Source organism: Delphinapterus leucas, chromosome 8 (genome assembly GCF_059928025.1).
Source record: "Delphinapterus leucas isolate spDelLeu-1000000601 "Yukka" chromosome 8, BTC_Dleu_Yukka2, whole genome shotgun sequence".
Lineage (NCBI taxonomy): Eukaryota > Metazoa > Chordata > Mammalia > Artiodactyla > Monodontidae > Delphinapterus > Delphinapterus leucas.
Genome location: NC_143136.1, coordinates 51922109 through 51940957, shown reverse-complemented (window position 1 = coordinate 51940957; position 18849 = coordinate 51922109). Strand labels below are relative to the sequence as shown.

General features: G+C 35.6%; 1 protein-coding gene across 1 annotated transcript in view; it reads right to left on the bottom strand.

The window, feature by feature from the left end:
- CERKL (CERK like autophagy regulator) overlaps positions 1 to 18849 on the bottom strand; it is a 143969-nt gene that overhangs the window by 97554 nt on the left and 27566 nt on the right. Inside the window, exon 2 of the mRNA XM_089916616.1 lies at positions 2308 to 2550. Within this exon, the coding sequence (XP_089772742.1) occupies positions 2308 to 2550 (243 nt within the window). The remainder of the gene's footprint in view (positions 1 to 2307; positions 2551 to 18849) is intronic.

Below are 18849 nucleotides of genomic sequence, written 5' to 3'. Positions count from 1 at the left end.
AAGTCCTAAAACTCAGTTTGATTATACTTTACCTAGATACCTTTAGAAATCCAATTTGCTTTATATCTGTGTTCACACACTTTATTTAAAATGTAAAATATAAGTGCCATTCAGAAATTTTAGATACAACTGAATTCAAAAGGAGATAATATTCTAGTAAATGCTCTCTTTTCTCTGGATATTACCTTCAGAAAAATCTACCCTGAAATATAGACAATTTAAATATTATCTTCAAAAAACTGTTATCCTCACTGGACAGCCATGTGTACATCAATGAAGTTAGAACACTCCCTCACACCATACACAAAATATAAACTCAAATGGCTTAAAGACTTAAATATGAGACATGACACCATAAAACTCCTAGAAGAGAACATAGGCAAAACATTCTCTGACATAAATAGCACTGATGTTTTCTTAGGTCAGTCTCCCTAGGCAATATAAATAAAAGCAAAAATAAACAAATGGGACCTATAAATCAAACTTATAAGCTTTTGTATAGCAAAGGAAACCATAAACAAAAACAAAAGACAACCTATAGACTGGGAGAGAATTGCAAATGATGTGACTGACAAGGGCTTAATTTCCAAAATATACAAACAGTTCATACAACTCAATTTCAAAAAACAAACAACCCAATCCAAAAATGGACAGAAGACCTAAACAGACATTTCTCCAAAGAAGACATGCAGATGGACAACAGGCACATGAAAAGATGCTCACCATCACTAACTATTAGAGAACGGCAAATCAAAACTGCAATGAGGTATCACCTCACACCAGTCAGAATGGCCATCATCAAAAAGTCTACAAATAATAAATGCTGGAGAGGATGTGGAGAAAAGGGAACCCTCTTGCACTGTTGGTGGGAATGTAAATTGGTGCAGCCACTCTGGAGAACAGTGTGGAGGTTCCTCAAAAAACTAAAAATAGTTACTGTCTGATCCAGCAATGACACTCCTGAGCATATATCTGGAAAAGATGAAAACTTTAATTCGAAAAGATACATGCACCCCAATATTCATGGAGGCACTTTTTACGATAGCCAGGACATGGAAGCACCCTAAGTGTCCATCCACAAATGAATGGATAAAGAAGATGTGATACACACACAAACACACACACACACACACACACACACACACACACACACACACAATGGAATATTAGTCAGCCATAAAAAAGAATGAAATAATGCCATTTTCAGCAACATGTATGTAGAGATTATCATACTAAGTGAAGTAAGTCAGACAGAGAAAGATAAATATTATGATATCACTTTTATGTGGAATCTAAAAAATAGTACAGATGAACTTATTTAAAAAACCCAAACTCACAGACATAGAAAACAAACTTATGGTTACCAAAGGGGAAGGGGGGGAGGGATAAATTGGGAGTATGGGATTACCAGATGCACGCTACCATATATAAAACAGATAAACAACAAGAATTTACTGTATAACACAGGGAACTATATTCAATATCTTGTAATAAACTGTAACAGAAAATAAGAGAAAAAAGGGATATACATATATACACATATACACACACACACACACGCACATATATATGTATAACCAAATCACACTGCTGTACGCCTGAAACTAACACAATATTGTAAATCAACTATACTCCAATTAAAAAAAAAAACTGTTATTCTCAAGCCATCCAGTACATACTTGCCATCAATGTGTACGTGGAAGAAAAGCAAATTCTAATATAAGCTCAAAAGAAACATTAATAGAAAAATAACAAGTGAAAAAAATATTTAAGAACTGTTTTATTTCAGATTATCAGTTTCTTTAAGGAAGCGGTCATTCAACAGTTACTTCCTAAGTCATTCTATAAGGTCAGCATCAACTTGATAGCAAAGTCAAAAAAAAAGATAATAAAAGCAGAAAATAAAACTACACACAAATATCTCTCACAAATATCAATGTTAAAATCCTCAACAAAATACTAGCAAACCAAATTCAGTAAAATATTAAAAGAATTATATACCATGACCATGTGGGATTTATTCCTGGAATGCAAGGATGGTTCAACATATGAAAATCAATCAATGTAATACACCACATTAATAGAATGAAAGGAAAAAGCCACATGATTATTTCAATTCATGTAGAAAAAGCATGTGACCAAATTCAACACGTTTCATGATAAAAACACTTAACAAACTAACAATAGAAGCAAATGACCTCAACATAATCAAGGGTTACTGTACTGATAAATACAGTGTCATGTTTAGATTAATAACCTACGTCAAGGAAACTAGACTCATTAAAAATCTCCACAAGGAGTACTTACCTGCCAAAATTTTCTTGAACTGTCTAAACCATACGTCACAGTGGTCTTCACTTAAATTAATAAGATCAAGTGTAGAATCCTTTAATTTATTTTGTTCCTTTTTCAAACATATGAAGAGTGTGATTCCTAATAAAGTACCACTTCTCTGCTGTTTAACTGAATAACGCCGTTTCAGTTTGACAGAGAACATGTCTTTGAGTTCAATAAATTCTTCTTTATGTAGAAAACTATACTTGGAATCACCTGAAAAGAAATTAAATTTTCTAATCAAAACCACTGTGTCTATATCTTATGTGTATGAATAATAAATAGTGAAAACCCACAAAATCGTTATCATCTGTTATTTTACTGATTATGCTTTATGTCAAGTCCTGTATGAGATGGGTGGGGAAAAAAAAAGAAAAATTGGGTCTATTTTCCCATAAATAGAAGAAATAGAAGGGAGTCCCTGCCACACAAGGCCTAGGACATTCAGAATCTGAGAATATTCAATGTATGAAGAATTCCAGGAACATAAACAAAGCAACATTTCAATAATAATAAGTTAGTATCATGCAAGAGCTTCCTGGTACTTACAAGGACAGAGTAAAGTAATGGAAAGAAGAGAATTCACTAACAGAAGTGAGTTTATGACAGGTTGCTGAAGGCAACATGTAAAGGAAAGAAAATTTACATTCTAGGGAAAGTAACACATATGCAAAAAGGAAACAGAGCAAGATTACTGTGAGCAGAAAGCATTATGAATGCCTGCTATTCTAAAAAGAAAGATCCACCTGAATCTTATTATAGTCAGACTTTATTTTATAGTGGCATGAAATTTTACTGGTTATGTTTAAACACAGGTCAGAAAACACCTGTTGTTGTGATAACGGACTTTTTCAACTGACCCTCAAAGTAGAAGTGTTTTATACTTTAAAAATAGTACTTTCAAAACTTCCACTCTGGCCCACATGGAATCACAGGGAATGCTTTTACCTTCTACCTGAAACGACTAAAAGAGCACACCAGAGGAAGGAAACATCAGTTTCAGACATGGGACATTAGGTAGTACAGGACAGTGATCCCTGAGAGAGGGAAAACAAAGAAGCCATATGATTACAAGCCGACTGTCCCAGGCCACAGGGAGCGGAACCCTGGTGGAGTCTGGTTGTCTCCCTGAGTTGAGGAGGACTGAGGAGCCAGGAAAGCCAAGATGACTTAGAGTTCACTTGGAAAATTATTATAAAAAGGAGAGCCGCACAGAAAGAGAACTCTGTAGATCTTCCCCCTGAATCTTCAGCTGAGCATGGATCTGTATATGTGTGAGGCCAGGGAAAGAATTACCCAAAGGATTAGAGAGAACAACACTCAGAGATCACACAGGTGTTTCCACCAGCCAAAGTGGAAAAATAATGAAATTTGTGGGACTTTGGGGAGAGCACTTAAAAAAGTATTGTCTCGTTAGTGAGCTGACCAAAGGCTGCTCTGATTCCACCTAACAAAGCTTAAGAGCAACCCTCAAAAGGATTCAAGTGCTTCCAAGTAACTTAACATCCTAGAACAAAGCTCAAGAGTATTTACTGGAGCTGCAATGAACATTTTGGTACATGACTCTTTTTGAATTATGGTTTTCTCAGGGTATATGCCCAGTAGTGGGATGGCTGGGTCATATGGTAGTTCTATTTTTAGTTTCTTAAGGAACCTCCATACTGTTCTCCATAGTGGCTGCATCAATTTACATTCCCACCAACAGTGCAAGAGGGTTCCCTTTTCTCCCCACCCTCTCCAGCATTTACTGTTTGTAGATTTTTTGATGATGGCCATTCTGACTGGTGTGAGATGATATCTCATTGTAGTTTTGATTTGCATTTCTCTAATGATTAGTGATGTTGAGCATTCTTTCATGTGTTTGTTGGCAATCTGTATATTTTCTTTGGAGAAATGTCTATTTAGGTCTTCTGCCCATTTTTGGATTGGGTTGTTTGTTTTTTTGATATTGAGCTGCTTGTATGTTTTGGAGATTAATCCTTTGTCAGTTGTGGGACATGGAAGCAACCTAAGTGTCCATCAACAGATGAATGGATAAAGAAGATGTGGCACATATATACAATGGAATATTACTCAGCCACAGAAAGGAACAAAACCGAGTTATTTGTAGTGAGGTGGATGGACCTAGAGTCTGTCATACAGAGTGAAGTAAGTCAGAAAGAGAAAAACAAATACCGTATGCTAACACATATATATGGAATCTACAAAAAAAAAAGAAAATGGTCAGAAAAACCGAGGGGCAAGACGGGAATAAAGATGCAGACCTACTAGAGAATGGACTTGAGGATATGGGGAGGGGAAAGGGTAAGCTGGGACAAAGTGAGAGAATGGCACGGACATATATACACTACCAAACGTAAAACAGATAGCTAGTGGGAAGCAGCCGCATAGCACAGGGAGATCAGCTCCGTGCTTTGTGACCGCCTAGAGGGATGGGATAGGGACGGAGGGAGATGCAAGAGGGAAGAGATATGGGGACATATGTATACATATAACTGATTCACTTTGTTATAAAGCAGAAACTGACACACCATTGTAAAGCAATTATACTCTAATAAAGATGTTAAAAAAGAAAAAAAAGAAAAGCATTTACAGGAATACGAAAATATTTAGCAACTCTAAATGGTAAAATTCACAATTGCTCTCATTCAATCACAAATCACTACACGTGTAAAAAGGCAGAAAACTACCAGCCATGATAAGAGACAAAGAAATCAATAGAAACAGATGTAGAAATGGTACCAGCGCTAAAATAGCCCCAGGAAGCAGAGGCCCTCTCTCAGCTTTCTTAGGCCTTAAGCAGGCATAAAGATATTCTCAGACTGGAGCAAAAATTTTCAGGTGATTTAAGAAGTTCTTTCTCTGCATTCTCAGGGAGTTTGGGGGCCTTTCCCAACCATTCTGCAAACAGCCCAATTACTCCCAAAGCACATGTACCACTGAAAAAGAAACGAAGACAAGTTCTTCTCTCAGTGCTTATGGCAGTGGGATAGGGTGAACCCACGGGCAAATTTTCAGGCCTGTCATTTCCTCAGAAAGCTCAAGCTTCAGGTCTGCGTACCGTCTACTTCTATTGTCACCCGGTGACCTGAGAATCAATACCCTCAAAGTATCACTTCAATGGGAAACATTTACATATTCTAGAAAATAAAACAGCCATCACGATTACTACAATCATCACTTAATCAACAGAGTGAAAATAATGTACCATCAGAAGCCAAAATGTCCCACGTGCCTTCATGAGCAGAGTGAGTCAACCCACCCACTTCTCTGTAAGTACTAATGGATTAACCCATGTTGGTAAGATTGACTCTTCTCTAGTTCAATGGCTCTCAATCTCTTTGGTCTCAGAGCCCATTTACATTCTTAAAGACTGGGGGCCCCAAATAGCTTTTGTTTATGGAGGTTATATCTATTGATATTTACTATATTAGACATCAAAACAGAGACTCTTTTAAACACAAGAATACAAAGCACACACTGTATTAGCCATCAGGGCAAATATGTCACCACATATCTCAGCCTCTGGGAAACTCAACTGTACCCTCGAGAGAGAATAAGAGTGCAAATAACAAATAACTTCTTAATAAAATTATGAAAATAGCTTTGACCTCCCAAACTCCCTGAGAGGGTCCTAGAACACATTTTGAAAATGCAACTTTAGCATATTTTAGATGGTTTGTTCCCTTTGATCATATAATAAAGTTAGGACCTTTTACAGACTCAACTTTTCAATTAATTAAAATTCTTGTTTCCACTTGAATACTCCAAATTGGTACAGAATGACCAGTGAGAGTTCCTCCCATCTGCCTCCTTTGTTACAATATCCCAATAGCTTTTAAAATAACCTTTCTTTCTTATAACAGCATAGTGTTCCAAGTTCATCTGGATTCCTCAAGGAGCCCTGGTTCCTTCTCAGGAAGAATATCTTAGAAACTAAAAGCTGGACAGTATGTGTTATATATGAGGGAAACCAAGCTCTTTCACAGTAAATCATCATTAAGATATCTGCAGCTGGGGGGCTTAGTACAAGTTATTTGCACTTGTTGAGCAGGTAGGCATATGGCCAGGGTCTCTAGAATAATTGGGAGGGGCCAGGGAGATCTTACATCCTTCCTCTACCTTCAAGAATGGAATCGGTGCTTCCCTGGTGGCGCAGTGGTTGAGAGTCCACCTGCCGATGCAGGGGACGCGGGTTCACGCCCCGGTCCGGGAAGATCCCACATGCCGCGGAGTGGCTGGGCCCGTGGGCCATGGCCACTGAGCCTGCGCGTCCGGAGCCTGTTCTCCGCAACGGGAGGGGCCACAGCAGTGAGAGGCCCGCGTACCACAAAAAGAAAAAAGAAAAAAAAAAAAAAGAATGGAATGAAGCAGGCTTTCAAAGGTCCCAACAAATCCTCACCCTGTGGTATGTACTGTCTGTATGGCAAATGATACCTTGTGAAGTGTAAAGAAACTGGCCTCCCATATATGGGTGCTGCTGGGTGTCTGCTTCATACAGCTAAATGTTATAGATAGGTCATAGCACTTACCTACCCTAAAGGAATTTATATTCTTGATTATATCTGCGAGTACTTTTCCAAAAATCAGTTAAACAATCAACAAAGTTGAACATCTTTTATTTTTCATTTGTATTTCTTAAAAGAGTTGCCTCTACAAATGCATTTCCCTATTTCTATTTGGTTGCTTGTCTATTTCTTCTAATTTGTAGGAGTCCTTCAAATATTCTTGAAATTAATCCTTTATTATATATGCATGATATATGTTACAAATAATTTCTTCTAGGCTAAACTTATAATATTCGTTATAACCTTGCGTCTCATATCAATTTGAGTATTTACATAGTCAAACATACAGCAAATAAGAGCTCCAAAGGAGGGAAGTAGAAAGGGAGGGAAGGACCACTGAGGAAAAAAAACAGAGGGATGAAATACACACTTTTCACTCGAAGTCCTATATTAGTCTGAATCCCTTGCCGTGTGTGCTTTACTTTGGCAGTAAACAATTCAATGACTATTCCTAGTTAAAATCTCTTGTAAACTGCAAATTTAAAGATACTAAACCAACAGCCAAGATCCAACTTAGTAGTGAAAACTAGAAAAATTTACGGAAACAGGGCAAGAATACCTATTATCATTCTTACTATTCTCAATTATTCTGGACATTCTGGTCACTATCATACATAAGGAAAATGAAATAAAAACAACTGATGGTGGAAGGGGTAGAGGGACAGCTGAAACTATAACTACTTATAGATAGTATCACAATATATTCACAAAACTCAAAAGAGTCAACTTAAAACCAATAGAACTAATAAGAATAGCCAGTAAGGAAGCTGGTTACAAATATATCAATACCTAGAAAGAAAGCATAATGGAGATAAAGAGATCCTATGCAAATTATTATCCAGAAACAAATTTAGCAAAATGATCCTGGACTTGCTTGGGTGGAAAAGGCCATTCAAAATAAACTGAGAGACAAAGAATTGAATAAATGAAGGCATACCAAGTTCGAAGATTACATATTTTTATGCCAGTATTCTCATTATTAATAACTACATTAATGCAATTCCAGTCAAAATCTCAATGGTATTTTCTTTGATGTAAGGGGCAAGGAACCTAATCAAACGATTTGCAAATTTTCTTGGAATAAATATATTAATGAAGAAAATGTTTTAACAGTAATGAGGGGAAGTACATACCCAGTCAGATAAAATACTATTTTTTAAGGCTATAATAATTTAAACATCTAGGGATAGATAAATGAATGGTCCAAAGAAATACTTGTAAATATTTTAAGTCACTAATGTGATAATGGTAGTATCCAAGTTCAGTGGGAAATATTCAGTAAAAGGTGATTTAGAACTGGTTCATCTTTAAAAAAGAAAAGAAAAACTAGATCTCTATTTCATAATATACACCAATATTCCTAGATTAGAAAGAACTTTATATAACCATAAATTAGTAAAGCCATAGCATGGCAATCAAGGCAGACATTACAGAGACTGAGATACTCAACACAGAAGTTATTTAATGCCAATAAAGTCCTAAAGACCCATAAGAAGTCACAAACAAAGGCCAACTGGGCAGAAATATTTGCAACATATGACAGTTAAATAATCTATTTAATCAAGAAAAGAAACACTTTAGTGGAAAAGTACATAAAAGGCCCAGGCAGGCATTTCACAAAAGAAGAAATGCAAATTGACCAATGAACATATAAGAAAGTTCAATCTAATTAGTAATCAAAGAAATGCAAATTAAAACAACAAGATACCATTTTTTGCCTTTTAGATTGGCACAAGATCAAAAATAATGCTCAGTGATGGTGTCGGTAAAGGGAACCAGTCCCAGCACTGGTGGGAATGCAAAAATGGTAACTGCTGGAGAACAAGTTGGGAATACGTATCAAAAGATTTCAAAATGTTAATTGCAGCATTTATAATAGCAAAAATATTTGAAGCAATATTCATGTTCTTCAATAGGAGAACAGTTTAATCATAATCTTCAACTCACAAATGCGCAAATTAGATCTTTGTGTTCTAATCTGGAAAGACACTCATGTGAAGAGGTATGAATAAGTGGAATAAAAGCAAGTGACAAAATAATCTGAGAAATTTGATCTCATTTCTTTAAAAGGAGAAGAAACCCAAGGGGAAAATAAACAGTGGTTACCCATGAAAAGAGAGATATGAGGGAGTATAAGATTAATTTTTTCTTAAAATCCTCCCTCTCTGTAGTCAGCATTACATTTTATACTTTTTTAAAAATGGAGAGAAGGGAAAATGCTTTAAAATATGCATATTTTTGATCCAGCAATTTACTTCCAGGAATTTACCCTAAGGGAATAAGTAACATGCACAATTTAGCTAAAAGAATGCTTACCCAAGCATTATTTGAGTGAAACTTGGAAACAACCTAAATATGAAATAACAGAGTATTGGTTCTGATAAATGAAGCAGAGTCATATACCAGAATGCAATTCAGTCATTAAAATGTAGAAATCTGACTAGAAAAGTGTGTAAAACAGTGCACATTTCCATTACTGTTTTGTATATATTTACTGAACACATAATGCATGTGGAATATATTTCCATATGCACATATGTATGAAGATGCATATGAAAACTTGGAAGGAGAATGAGTTTGTGATTTAGTTTGCGTATATGAATTTCTAATTTTCCTACAATGAAAGTATTTCTGTAATTAATTGAAAAAGATGTCTCCTTTGCTCATCCTAAAATAGTTCCTGATCATAGTTTTAATTGTTAAAATCCCATTTTCTGGGCTTACCCTGGTGGCGCAGTGGTTGAGAGTCCGCCTGCCGATGCAGGGGACACGGGTTCGTGCCCCGGTCTGGGAAGATCCCACGTGCCGCGGAGCGGCTGGGCCCGTGAGCCATGGCCGCTGAGCCTGCGCGTCTGGAGCCTGTGCTCCGCAAGGGGAGAGGCCACAACAGTGAGAGGCCCGCGTACCGCAAAAAAAAAAATCCCATTTTCTAAAATGTAAGGGTAGCTAATATTTAATGAGCATGTGCTATATCATTGTGCTATATCATTGCCATAAGCACTTTACATCTATTATCTCATTTAACCCTTAACCTGTGGATCTACTAACCTGAGGTAGATGCTTTTTCCTAAAAGAGAAGGAATTCAGGCCAGAGTGTTTACATAACTTGTCCACGGTCATACATCTGGTAGGGGCCAGATCCAAGATTTAAATCCAAGCAATCTGGCTGGTCTTTACCCACATTTCACATTAGTAAGGACCTTCTTCAAGTAAACACACACTCGTCTGACCCTCTGGATCTGTTTTTTATTCTAGTCAAACTTAAAACAGTAGGCAAACCATTATCCTGTCTCTAACTATTCTGTAGGAAAACAGCAAACCACCAATGTCTTTTTTATTTCTTTCTTAAAATAAATTTATTTATTTTTGGCTGCACTGGGTCTTCATTGCTGTGCATGGGCTTCTCATTGCAGTGGCTTCTCTTGTTGCAGAGCACGGGCTCTAGGAGCATGGGCTTCAGTAGTTGTGGTGCAAGGGCTTTGTTGCTCCGCGGCATGTGGGATCTTCCCAGACCAGGGCTCGAACCCGTGTCACCTGCATTGTCAGGAGGATTCTTAATCACTGCACCACCAGGGAAGCCCCACCGACGTGTCTTAACTGAGTAGCAGAGTTGATCCTTAAACAACTCAGGGCTTAGGGCCGCACCCTCAGTGCTGTCAAAAATCTGCATATAATTTATAGCTGTCCCTTCGTATCCACAGTTCCCCCCATGTGTGGTTCCACACCCAAGGACGCAAACAACCACCCGCTATTTACTATTTTAAAAAAATCTGCATATATATGGACGCATGCAGTTCAAACCCATGTTGTTCAAGGGTCAACTGTATTTCATCTGAAACTTCAGGGTAACCTTCAAGGAAATGGAAAGTGAGAATGTAGCAACCAGGAGCTGACAGAAGTGAAAATTCTGAAAATCCCTGTAACTCTCTGAGTAGTATTTCCTGCTTTCCCTGCTCAGGCTTCTAATCTCTTCCCACATTTGCCCACTGATTCAAATTTGGGGTTTTCACATGGTCTCTTTGCCAGGGTGACAACAGGAAACTAAGAGGAAGAACTACAGATTTAGAACAAACATTTTGTTTTTATTTGAAATGAAAATAAAGATAATTGATCTGTGAATAAAATAGTTTTTGTTTGTTTTACAAACTTCTAACAATATGCAAATGTTCTTCAGCACTCTCTTTTTCTCAGCAGCTATAGAGATCTCTCAGGTGCCAATTTCCTACATAGTAGTTCTGGCCTATTATTCATTTCTCCAATGTTAATCATTTACATGACATGAGTAAATCTGCCCAGTTCTCTCTAATCACAGGATACACCTGATTTTGAATAAAACTGTTTCCTAACATGTGAAGATGTGTATACTAGTTTTATAGAAAATTATTTTCTTCTTCTGAATATGGTCTTTAGGATTAAAACTTGTTAGAATTCTGTGAACTTGAATTTAAAATGGTTTTATTTAATGGCTTGGAACTGTCTAAATATTGTTTAATCCATCATCAGATTAGATGGTGCTTGTCTATGTCTTATTTTTGTTTTTTGAAGTTCTTAAGATATAAGCAGTGGGCCAGCTGGCTCTGCGGGGCAACAGGACATTGGTTTCCAAGACTTGAAAGAGAGCTAAGGCCAAAGGGTCCTCAGGTTTCTAGGTGGAAAGCCCTCAGGCTAACCCCCAGTGAAGGCTGAAGGTTCTAGAGATCATCTGATAGGATAAGCTAAAAATCTAAGAAGGTCACTGTTTCTCCTCAACCCCCATACCAAAACATTTACTCTTTGGGACACATTTAGAAAATACAAATATTTATGAAAAACATGATTAAAGAGGAAAAAAAAAGAAAATAAACCATATTCAGAGTGAAGACTACTGTTTTAGGGTCTATAAAAATTGACCACTTATCTACACCCCTTTATAAGTAATACCTTAAGAATGACTCAGACTCTCTTTATTCTCTGTGTGAATCAGAAAAATACTGCTTTTGATTTATAACCTATTTTATTTGTAAATTTATAAATGCTGAAACATATTTAGGTCTTTTATCTCTGCTTACTTTTTCATCTGCAAGATAGCTGCTTCAATCCCCACACCAGCCACCTCTGTTAGAGTATACAACAAGTTTCTGCCATGTATAAAAGCAAATGTTTTCATAATGTGGCAAAAGCCACATTTCCATGGACAACCTAACACATGCAGACAGTATGTAAAAGAGGAATTAAAAATATTTTTTTAATTTAAAAAAACATACTTTGGGGGATGTAGTTTAAATATAACTTTAATTTTACCTTAATGTTAAAACATAGCTTTATTGGTGAAAAATATGAAGTCAAACTTTATCCATAAATTGATATTTGATAATAGTAGATAAAAATATGAGAATCACTTATAGACACTTTCTCAGATTATGAGAATTAAAACCTTACAGATGATATACATTTATATATGTTTTTCTTTGTGGCAAGTGGTTTATTATTTGAAATCTATTGGTTCATTAGGATCATATTGGTGATAGCTAGTTGTTTCAGAACATTAACTGTCCTCTCACATTACTTACATAGATGCTGGGGACCATCTGTTCCAGCACGGGATTTAAGTATACGTCTATTGGATATCATGCTATTTATTTAATTCAGCACCCACTTCCTATTGTTGTATTTTCTTGGGGGGAAAAGTCAATTTAATTACAAGGAATAAAGATAACCTCTCCTGGCAGGTTACCCTGTCACCATGAAAGCAAAGCAGGACCTGCTTAAAGTAGGTTACAGTGGTTAACAAGAAGAGTAAAACCAACAACACTTAAGAATATTTAGCAAAGGTTTAACAGAAATAGAACAGTGAATGGCACTTTTAAAAATATTACTGTAAGCCCAGGGCTTGTCTAAATCAATCTTGGCACATCTGTCTGATGCAGACCGTAAACAGGATTAGAGATGGATTTATCTGCTTGGCGCTAATTGCGCTCACAGTTCCTGCACATGTCCACTCTTTAAAATACTGCCTGAAAAACAAGCCTGCCTGATAGATGGCTCCCACAACAGAGTGTAGACACACACTTATGGTATATTAGATGGTTAAGCAATGTGATGTCTAACAATTTTTTTTCCAGCTCTTCAGAATTACTTATCTAATCCCCTAATTAAAAATACAAAATTCTGTTTGAATATACCACATACTGAGATAAATCTGTGAAGCAAGGGACCAATAAATTTGAATACACTTTAACTGTAAGAAGAAAACACAATTTAATTGTTAATAATCAGGTTAAACCAGGGTTTAAACAAATAGGGCTGCACCAGTAATTTACTGAAAAACCATCACAATGCATTACTATCCTCAAGAATTATGACTTAACATGTTAGCATAAAAGTTTAAGTTCCTAAATATATACACTTATCAAGAGTGACAAGAAATAGAATTATCTAGTCAAAGAATTATAGAGGAAATTCTAAACTTATCACTTACTGAGAGATAAATGCCAATCCCAATACCAAAAAGTCACATTTTTGTCATACCAAATAAAACATTAATGCTCAATTTCTTATCTGCAATTTTTTTTCCCACTTAGTTATTTCTATCATGTGTAAACAGCTTAGGTACTTCTCTTAAGAACTAAGCACCTGGAGATACATAGGTACTTTTGCATGAAGTCCAAAATGAACTAATCAGGCAAAAAATTAAATATTATTCTTTGTTTTGATGATTTGAAATACAGACAATATGTAATTCTTTATTCAAAACATTTAATGCCTATGATACAGAGTGACATTAACAATTTTAAATTACATAGTCTGTTTAATCACGAATACCACATAAAATCAGTATTTTAAAAATCAGTATAATTGAAAATTTAGGTTGACTTCCAATCATAGACAATCTTCTGTTCTAAAGCTCTTTTCTTGATACATAATTTACTCATGTTCCATATATCTTAGTGAGCTCTTAGAAATCAGTTTTTTCCTATATCTACCATTAATAAAAGTATATCTATACTTACACTGTTGTTTCATACAGACAAATGGAGAAATTGGCAAATTAAGTCAATCAATTAGATATTCTCAATGTGTAATCTCAGAAGGTATATAGGGTCAGCATGATTTTTATAATAATACTAGAGATGTTATTTGCCTTTTTCACTGTGCTGACATTTGCATGGATGGTGAATAGGCAACAGTGGTTAAAACTCCTGGTGTCACCATGAATCAAGGCAGTGACACTAAATTCCATTAATAATTGTTGCATCCTTCATCACCTCAAACTCACAGTTTAAAAAAAAGAAGTTTCACTTAACTGTCCTTGATGAAGCAGTAACACTTTAATTTTTAAAAAACGTCTCTGCTCTTTAGTATATTTCTTTTTAATATTATGTGTATGAAATAGGAAATGTGCAAAAAGCATTTCTGCTACAAATGAAAGTGATGGCTCTCTCCAGGAGAAGCACTTATACCCTTCCCATTATGACTAGCTGGATTTTGTGGAAGACCATTTTTGCTTGAAAGATGGACTAACAGACTATGGTATTCAGACATGAGTATTTGGTAAATGTTTTCTGGGAATTGAGCAAAGTGAGCCAGTCACTCAAGCAAAACAACTGAAAATATTTGTTGTCACTGATAAAATTCCAGCCTTCAAGCAAAAATTAGAATTTTGTAAAACTTGTATCTGTCACGGTGAGCTTGACAGCTTCCCAATATTTAAAGAATCTTATGATGCAGTGCTGTTAATGTATCTGATATTTTAAACATATTACATAAAATGTGTCAACATCTGGAAGCTCTATATAACTCAGTAGACCAAATTTTCCAAATAGTCAATGCAGGATATTATAAAATCATGCATAATGAAAGATTCATTCAAAGTGCAAGACAGACCAATAAATTTTCAAATAGCAGACTACAAAAGGTTAATTGATGTCTTCAGATCCTGCTTTGTAACTAACATTTAAGAAATTAGCACTTACCAAGTTTTACTGTAGTATCAAAGAAGGATATCCACAATTACCTGAAAACACTAATACTTCTCCTTTTCTAAGCAAACATCTGTGTGAAACTGGATTTTCCTTATACACTTTAACAAAAACAAGATATTCACAACAAACTGAGTGCAGAAGCAATCTTGAGAATTCAGCTGTCTTTTATTAAGCCTTCTATTAAAGAAGACTGTCTTCTATAAAAGAGATTTGCAAACTGTAAAGCAGTCAAGAAAGTGGCATTGATTTTTTATTGTTTTGGAAAATAGTTATTTTTAGTCAAAATATTATTTATGTTAAAATGCAATGGACCTACTACTGTTATTTTTAATGAATATTTTGAATGTTTAATCGCTAATGTGATATCAATGGGTATAACTTATATAAACAAAAGCTCTTTTGTGATTTTCAATAATTTAAGAGTGTAAAGGGGTCCCAAGACCAAAAGGCTCAAGAACCCCTGGTCTATCTATAATGTTGTAAAGATAGGCCTAACCTTAAGAAAATGCAGCCTAAAGATGTCATGGTTCACGCATTTTATCTTTCATCATCTTGTATCAAACAACTGAGATTATATCATTAATTTTTTTAGACTGTCTATGCAACAAGTCCCTATTACATATGAAACCTAGTGAAATGAAAGAAAAATTCAAAATTTCATATTCTGTATTTCATATTCTATAGCATGACTTTATCATGCAGTTAATTGGGTTTTGTCATTTTCACTTCAGCAAGAGCACTCACGTGCATCTATTGGGACTATGTATTACTCAATTTTACTATCTACTTATATATTTACCCCTGTCATTTTATACATCTACTTCCATTTCTATTCCTTAGGAAAAACATTTATAAATGGGGAGTCTCTGAGAATGGCACCAACAGAAAATATGACATTAATTGAGTCACCTTAATCTTATAATCTAGTCTTTTTTGGCATTATCAGTTCAGTTATGTGTATCAATTCACAGGATTTACAGTTCACATATATCCTACTAGATGACCTTTGCAGACTCCCCATGAACGTCAGAAGTACTGTAATCAGTCTTCCTTTTTCTAGTTTCTCAGTCATTCACTTCAACAATATCTTGACCGTCCTCCTCATCTCTAATCTCTGTATCCCAGCATCTAGCTCAATGCTTCAAACACAGGCTAGGTTTCCAATAAAAGTTTTTTTATTGACTGTATTTACCATCAATCAGATAATATCTTAATGATAGTGTATGCATTTCAACCTCTGAACCTTTGTTCCTTCATTACCCAGCAAATGGAAGGCGTTCTTGACTCTAGTCTTTTCAAACATTAACCATCTGTCAAAGCACACGGAGCCCCTCCTCCGAGAAACATCCTTCATTTCCCAGTCCCTCTGAACTCCTCTGGCCTACTCAGCTGAAATGCAGCCACATATCAGAAGTTCCTAACTTCAGAGAGGTGAAGGCACAAAGGTCCTTCAAAACCTTTTAAGAACTTATCAACAAGTTACATATATATTTTTTCCCACACTAGTTAAATGGTGGTTTTAAAAAACAGCAATGGGGGAGGGATTAGAGAAAGATCAGACTGTAATAGTTTAGGATAAATCCAAAAGCTTATTTCTTCAATATGTCTGAACACCTAACATTCCAGGCACTTCTGTGTGGATATTAAAATGCTAATATTAACATAGCGATCTCCATGGACAACTGTTTCTAAGAGAACAAAGGTTAAGGAGTTCTTTATCCTTCATGGCCTGGAACTTGCTGGACTGTGGAAATAGGACCAAATCTAAGCTACAATGATGGCTTCTATTGCCAGCATCTAAGGACAATGCCTGCATATGGGCTTCCTGCCTGGTAAGGGCCCTTACATCTCACAGTCCAAGCTGGCTCACTGATACTCTTTTTTTCTGAGGACCTCAAAGACAGTCACAATGACTTTGTTTTCACCTCTGCCATTACTAGCAATCAATGCCCTACCTACGCAGGTCCCATCCCCCATCACCTCACAGTAGTCACAGTGAAGTTACCACACAGCCCTCCAGATAATCTAAAGGGTTTTGCTACTGAGAGACACTAAAAGGCTCACTTTTATACCACTCCCATTCAGTTTTACCTTCAAGGCTGTCATTATTTGCTCTAAGAAGCCAAAAAAGTATTCAGAATAACTACTGTAAATCCGGGGTATCTGAAATTAGCACATGCAGATCCACGTTGCTAGTAGGAAACAGAACCATTACATGAGAGACTAAAGGAAGTAATAATTTTCACCTGATGAAGACTGATCTTAGTACCAGGAAGGGAAAAAGTTCAGCTGAAGAGCCAAGACAGCTAGGAAGAGAATGCCACCATCCTGACCATCCAGAAATGAACTGGAAGAAATTCACCTTTCAGCCTCCAGGACACCTGAACTTATCATTAGTCCACCTTCCAGATGCCAGAAATGGCACATCTGTGGTCAAGGAACCACTGTGTGCATGAAGGAAGCAAGGGGGGAGAATAAAGAGAAATTGCCGGAAGTTACTTTTATACTGAACATACAAAAGTAAACAAAAACATATTCACAATAGCCAAAATATGGAAACCTAAGTGTCCACTGATGGATAAATGGATATAGAAAATGTCACACACACACAGTGGAATATTATTCAACCATAAAAAGAATGAAATCTTGCCTTTGGGATAACATGGATGGAACAATGAGGGCATTATGCTAAGTGAAACGTCAAAGAAAGACAAATACTGTATGATCTCACTTGTATGTGGCATCTTAGAAAACAAAAACCACAAGCTCATAGACAGAAAATGGACTGGTGGTTGCCAGAGGCAAGGGGTAGGGGGTAGGCAAAATGGGTGAGGAAGGTCAAAAGGTAAGAACGTCCAGCTTTAACATGTCATGGGGATGATGATACAGTCGTTCAGCATGGTGACTGTAGCTAGTAATATTGTACTGCATATTTGAAAGCTGCTAGTAGATCTTAAAAGTTCTTATCACAAAAATTAAAATTTTGTGACTATGGTGATGGATGTTAACTAGACATTGTGGTGATCATTTCAAAATATAAACAAATATTGAATCAATATGCTGTACATCTAAAACTAATATATGTTACACGTCAATTATACCTCAAAAAATACACATTTGAGATATTCTAAAAATATCTGTAAATCCTTATTAATTTGATGAGGATTTGTAGGCCTAGACTTAGTGGAGACAAAGGAAAAGTGATAAACAATTTTAATGTAGCTGATCACGGTTTTACTAAAAATTCCAACTTAATAACTTTCAAGACCAAGTTTATGTTTATTTTTAATATGCTAGGTACATAGGCGATGTAGCCCTTTATTTCATTTCCACCATTAAAAGCATACAGTTGACAGACATGTTTAGTTTCTGTTTTGTCTTGGCATTCAAAAACTCTAGATAAGTAAATCCAGTGAGAATTGATTCACTAAGAAATATTAAAATGAAGTTACCAATAAAATGTAGTCAAATATCCTAACTTTTAAATTTATCTTCAGTTGGACTTAGGCAAAATGTAAAAAAAAAAATTACAGTTAAAAAAAATTACATCTTAATAAACACACATACAAAAACTATAAATTATGCTAGTCAGTTGATACCATTTAGGCTCCTCTTCACAAAAAATATGACCTACCTACCTATTTGAAATGAAATTTTTAAAGCCATTTTGGAGTAGAAATTAGAAGTTAATTTTTTTCTGAAAAAGCCTAAAATTGATTCAAAGAGTCTGATATGAAAATAAGCTCAATGTTTGACCTTGATGTTCTACATATATGGTATTTATTCAGTTATGTTCCCAATTAAAGAGTTTTAAAGTAATAGTTTTTTCTCCATGCCTTTCGTTATAATTTTTACCACATAATTAGTACTATGATAAAAGGCCAAAATTAAAGGTAAAGGTAAGAAAAGTATTACTTTGATAATGTGAAAATTTTAGAGAAAATTTGAACATTTTAGATAAAGTATATATTTAATTACACCATATA